Genomic DNA, 4,949 nt, shown 5'->3' with positions numbered 1-4,949 from the left:
GAGCCTGTCCAGTCCCGAAGAAATATGCGGGAAGTTGGCCAAACGGTGCCTTGTGTCCCGTTCATCTCGCCCACAAATCTCGCCGATATAAATCTCGCCTCTCCCTTGTCGTTATCGCTCTATTGACATTTTCCCCGTTAAGTGTAACTGCTTCCAGAAGCGGCACTCGGAGCGGGGCGGGGGGGGGTGGGGGGTGGAGGGGAGCGGGGCTGGAGAAATATAATCTATACACAATAGCTTATAGATGTCTGTTTGGACAGGGAAATTTGAACCAACAAAGCGGCCGGCTAGAAGAGTATCCCCGTGTGTATCCGGGTTTCTGTTTCCCGGCGCCCAGCGCATCATCCCAGCGTTGCACGCCGTTTGCCCGACGGGGCTGTGCCGTGAGCGCTCCGGCCGGCGTTCAAAGGGAAGCGGATCTGCTGGGGAGAGGCTGGGTGTCTCCGTCCCTCCAGGCTTTCCTCCAGCCAGCCAGACTCGCCTCCCACTGGTTTCCTAGACGGGGCCCGTGTCCCTCCCGCGAACCGGGCGGGAAGCGCCGGGGCCGGGCGCTGCGCCGTGCGGCTGGGGAGCGCGTCCGCCTCCGCGGCCCCCACGGCCGCCCCCAGACTGCGCGACCCGCGGGAAGCGCGCCCACCGGCCACCCCTGCCGCTGAGGGTTTGCATTTGAACGGCTCATGCTTGCTTCTTCATCACATTTTTTTTTTTAATAAGTCCTCGGAGGCCATCGAGGCTGGGCAAAGCCTCGCGGGGGCGGACGGACGAGGGGCAGGGCTGCGCGGAGGCGCTTGTCCCGCGGAGGGAACCTGCCCGGGCCGTGCCCGGCCGCTGCCTGCACCCCTCCCCCGGGGGACCGGGGTTCCGGGCCCCTTCGCTGCCGCTGTCGGCGGATGAAGCGGCGCTCGGCGGGGCCGGGAGACGCGAGGGTAAACAAACGCGCCGCGTTTGATCTTTTCTCCCTCTCCCAGCTGGAATCGTTTCAGTCACTCACACGTAGCGCCCGAGGGGGATATTCCTTGGGTTAGTACAACGCAAAACGGTCCTAAAAATAATCTCCCGCATTCCTCCTGCCGGCTTCTGCTTATGGACCGAGTGTGTCGGGCTTCCCGCCTTGCCCCAGTCAGGCTCACGCCCTGAGCCTGCCCGAGAGAAGGGTGCACCTTCCATCCACCGTGCCCAGGAGAGACAAAAAAACAACCCACCCCAAACCCCGAGACGCCATGCCCTCAACGCACCCACCCGCCAGCCGAGAGCACAGCCGAGGTGTGAAAAGTCCCCGGTTGCGGGTAGGCAGCCTGCCAATGACAGGCGGGAGAATGGGAGGTAGCACGACAAACAGCCCTGGGAAATAAAACAAATAACGACTTAAATTCCTCCCAGGTTTAAAGAGAGAAGGGAGAAGGGGGGAAATAAAGAGGGAGAAGCGGGGAGGGGGCTCTCGGCAGGCTCTGCGGATGTCCTGGGAGGATTCACTTTGTCTGCGGATAGAAGGGACGCTGGTGGCTTTGGTGGCGGATGGAGGGGGGTGGTTGTTGGTCATCCACATGCCACCCAAGATGTTATTCACTGCTAACAATTACCATTATCTGTCCCCACTTTTGGCTAATCAGACAGAATATGTAATGATGAAGCCTGTTTCCTGCTGTCTTTGGGAGGTAACGGGTTATTCTCTCATGGGGGTGGCGGGAGGGGGGGCTACACCTACTCCCATTAGGGCTTTAGCACTTGACTAATTCAGGTACTTAGCATCCTATAGACAGGGACGGTTTGAAAGCAGGCAGTGTTTGCAGCGGGGAGGACTGTTTATATAAACAGGACACCTCTGTAAACGACACTAATATTTGGGGTTAGGTGGCGATGGAAGGGAAGGTCCTCTTGAGCCGGGAGATTCCCCAGTAACCGGGCGCAATTCTTTCCTCGCAGCTTTTAAGGGAGAGGGTTCGGGGCTTTGGGACGGTATTTTTTTGGGGGTGTGTGCGCACAACCTACCATGGCCACATCTGGCAGGATCAGTTTTACAGTGAGGAGCATTTTGGATTTACCAGAGCAGGATGCTATTAGCGTAAAGCAAGCCTCTGACCACCACCACTCAGCGGAGAACTACAGCGGCTCGCCGTACCGAGGGTGGATAGAAACAGACAGAAATCACTATCCCTGTGAGTATGAAGCGGACAGGAATTCGCCATCTCCACACAGCTATCTTTTATTTGTTTCCCCTCTTCCTTTGGGGAAGATGCGAAGAAGCGAATCGCCAGCGTGTGTAGCCTACAGGATCGGGGGAATCCAGGCTGGGAATCTTATAGAATATTACTGCATTGCAACAATGAAACAGCAGGAACATCCTGGCCACGAGCTTAAGAGAGAAAAGGTTATTTTTTTTCCGTAGGTCCGTGCATGTTCCCAGCTATGGCAGGAAGCAAAACCTCAGGCTGTGTCCGCCCGTCTCTCTGTGCTTATCGTTTAAGCTCGCTTCCCGGAATTTTTTTTAAATTTTTTATTATTATTATTATTTGTTTGGCTATGTTTTCTTTCCCCCCCTCCCCCCTCCCGTTTCACTGTTGCAAGCAACCCTGCCCTTTTGTGCCGGCGCGGTTTCAGGTCAGCCCAGGCACCGCAGCGGCGAGCCAAGGCGCAGCCCGTGCCTCGCCTCCCGGCGCTACCGCGGCGCCTGGACCCACGCGTCTGCCACCGCGGAGAGCGGCTCCGGCTCCAAACCCAGCTGTGCAGCACCTTGTCCTGCCTCACACACCTAAACTGTGCCGCAGATACACGGCGTGTAGCGTCCCTGTGTGTGCGCAGGGGCAGAGCGTCCTTTGGAAGGATGCGGGAACCCCATGGGGATGAGTTAATATTAAGGCGATCGAACGGCCGGAGGAAAGCAGTAATGAAAGGACCGGGCAGCCCGATATGACGTTTTGTCACCGGGCGAGCACAAACGCTACCCGCCAGCAAGCCCCCGGGCTGCGCGTGGCGAAGCCACCGTGCCCGTAAGGGGACGGGCAGCGGGCCCCGCTGCCCCGCGGGGGACCGCACGCTCCGGCCCGTGGGTGCTGTTCAGTGCATTCGGGGGGTGAGCTCACGGCTCTTGTTGACTGTTGGGATTAATCTCGCCCGGCAAACAGCCGGGGCTCTCCCTGCGGACGGCGTTTCGGCTCTCGACGGCCCGCCGCCGCCTCGGTGCCTGCCCCGCGCCCCGGCCCCTGCCGCCCCCTCTCTCTAACCCCCTCGCTGTCCCCAGCTTCCGACGAGAGCGGTCCGGAGCTGAGCTTGCCCGACTCCACCCAAAGGTCGCTCCCCGCCCGCGGCTCGGAGGCCGAGGAGAAGAAGAAGAAGCGGCGGGTGCTCTTCTCCAAGGCGCAGACGCTGGAGCTGGAGCGGCGGTTCCGGCAGCAGCGGTACCTCTCGGCGCCGGAGCGGGAGCAGCTGGCGCGGCTGCTCAGCCTCACCCCCACCCAGGTGAAGATCTGGTTCCAAAACCACCGCTACAAGATGAAGCGGGCGAGGAGCGAGGGCCCCGGCAGCCCCCCGCCGCGCCCGCCCGCCCTTCTGCGCCGGGTGGTGGTGCCGGTGCTGGTGCGGGACGGGGAGCCCTGCCGCGGCTGCCCCGCCAGCCCCCCGCCGCCCGCCGCCCCCCCCAAGCTGGGCTGCGCCCTGGCGGGCTGCAGCGCCCAGGCCGCCCTCGCCCTGCAGGGCTACCGCGCCTGCCCGCCCGCCTCCGCCGCCCTCGGCGTCTTCCCCGCTTACCAGCACTTAGCGCACCCCGCCGTCGTCTCCTGGGGGTGGTGACAGCGGCGCTTCGCCCTGCGGGGCCGGACTCACCCCACGGGCGCGGGGGACGCCCGCCCCAGCCGCGGCTCGTACCGCGGGGAGGGCGCCGGGCCGCGCCGGGGCACCGCGGCGGCCGGGCGGGGCGGGCCGGGCAGCGGGCAGGCGCGGGGGGCGGCGGGCAGGAGGGGGCTGACCCGAGCCGCCCTCCTCTCCGCCGGGCTCGGCCGAGGGCGCCGAGGCCGGGCGCGGCTCCAACGTCGTAAAACCTCCGCTCCTCCTGCTCCTTCTCGAGAGATCCCTTGTTAAAAAAAACACCAAAACCATTAATCCTAGCCACCCCATTTATTTTGAAGTAGCTAATTCTTCCGGTGACTAATAAAATGATTTTTGGCAAATAAAATTTTCCCGGCGGCGGAGTGTATTTTTGACTACTGGGGCTTTTTCCTGGGATTACCTCCCGTGCCATAAAGCTTAAACACTTGCTTCGATTGCGCCGGCGGCATTTCACTTCCAAGTTCGTTTATTTTACCCACGTGCGCCGGTAAACGGCGAATAAAGTTTGCTGCGAGCATCTCCCGGTGAGCCTGGTGGTACCTCTGACGGGAGGCGGGAGCCCGAGGCCCCCCGCCCCCGGAGGCTGCCCGGCTTTGCGGCGATGCCCGCGCCGGCCGGGACCCCGGCGGCTTCCCCGGGTCCCCCCGGTCCCGCAGCGCCGGGCAGGGCCGCCGGGCCGTCCCGTCTTTTCTGGAGCCGCTGAGGCAGCGCCCCGAGTTAAGCCAGCCTTCCCCTTGGTCTGTGCCTGCTCCGAAGGTGGGCTAGGGAAGGGCAGCCAAGAGGACGTAGTGATGCCTTTGAACGCCTAGGGAATGATGTTCTGAACCGCTGTGATGAGCTGTCGATTTTATTAATTTGCGAGTAAAAATATCATATCATTGTCCTGGTAACCGCCAATGGGGACACTCCCACCCCCTTCCCCCGCGAAAAATAACCCCCAAAACCAACAGTAACAAAACCGAACCAACCCTAGCTCTATGAAATGTAGACTACACCGGTTGCCTCCCTTCCGACGGGAGCCGCGGATCAGGAACGCGGAGGGAATATCTGGGGGCGGAGACACCCCGGGGACAGATGCATTTAGCCTGCCCGCCGAGGAACGGCTGTCGGGCGAAAGGGACCCGCAG

At 61.9% G+C, this 4,949-nt stretch overlaps 1 protein-coding gene across 1 annotated transcript; it reads left to right on the top strand.

Moving 5' to 3' along the window:
• The first annotated feature begins 1,990 nt into the window (after positions 1-1,990).
• Positions 1,991-3,786, top strand: NKX2-8 (NK2 homeobox 8). The gene is made up of 2 exons (XM_040599879.1): positions 1,991-2,156; positions 3,239-3,786. Exons 1-2 carry the CDS (start codon positions 1,991-1,993, stop codon positions 3,784-3,786), a joined length of 714 nt encoding a protein of 237 aa, XP_040455813.1.
• The last annotated feature ends 1,163 nt before the right edge of the window (positions 3,787-4,949 follow it).

This window comes from Falco naumanni, chromosome 7, assembly GCF_017639655.2.
Source record: "Falco naumanni isolate bFalNau1 chromosome 7, bFalNau1.pat, whole genome shotgun sequence".
In the NCBI taxonomy this organism is placed as follows: domain Eukaryota; kingdom Metazoa; phylum Chordata; class Aves; order Falconiformes; family Falconidae; genus Falco; species Falco naumanni.
This window is presented reverse-complemented; position numbering and strand designations above follow the sequence as displayed.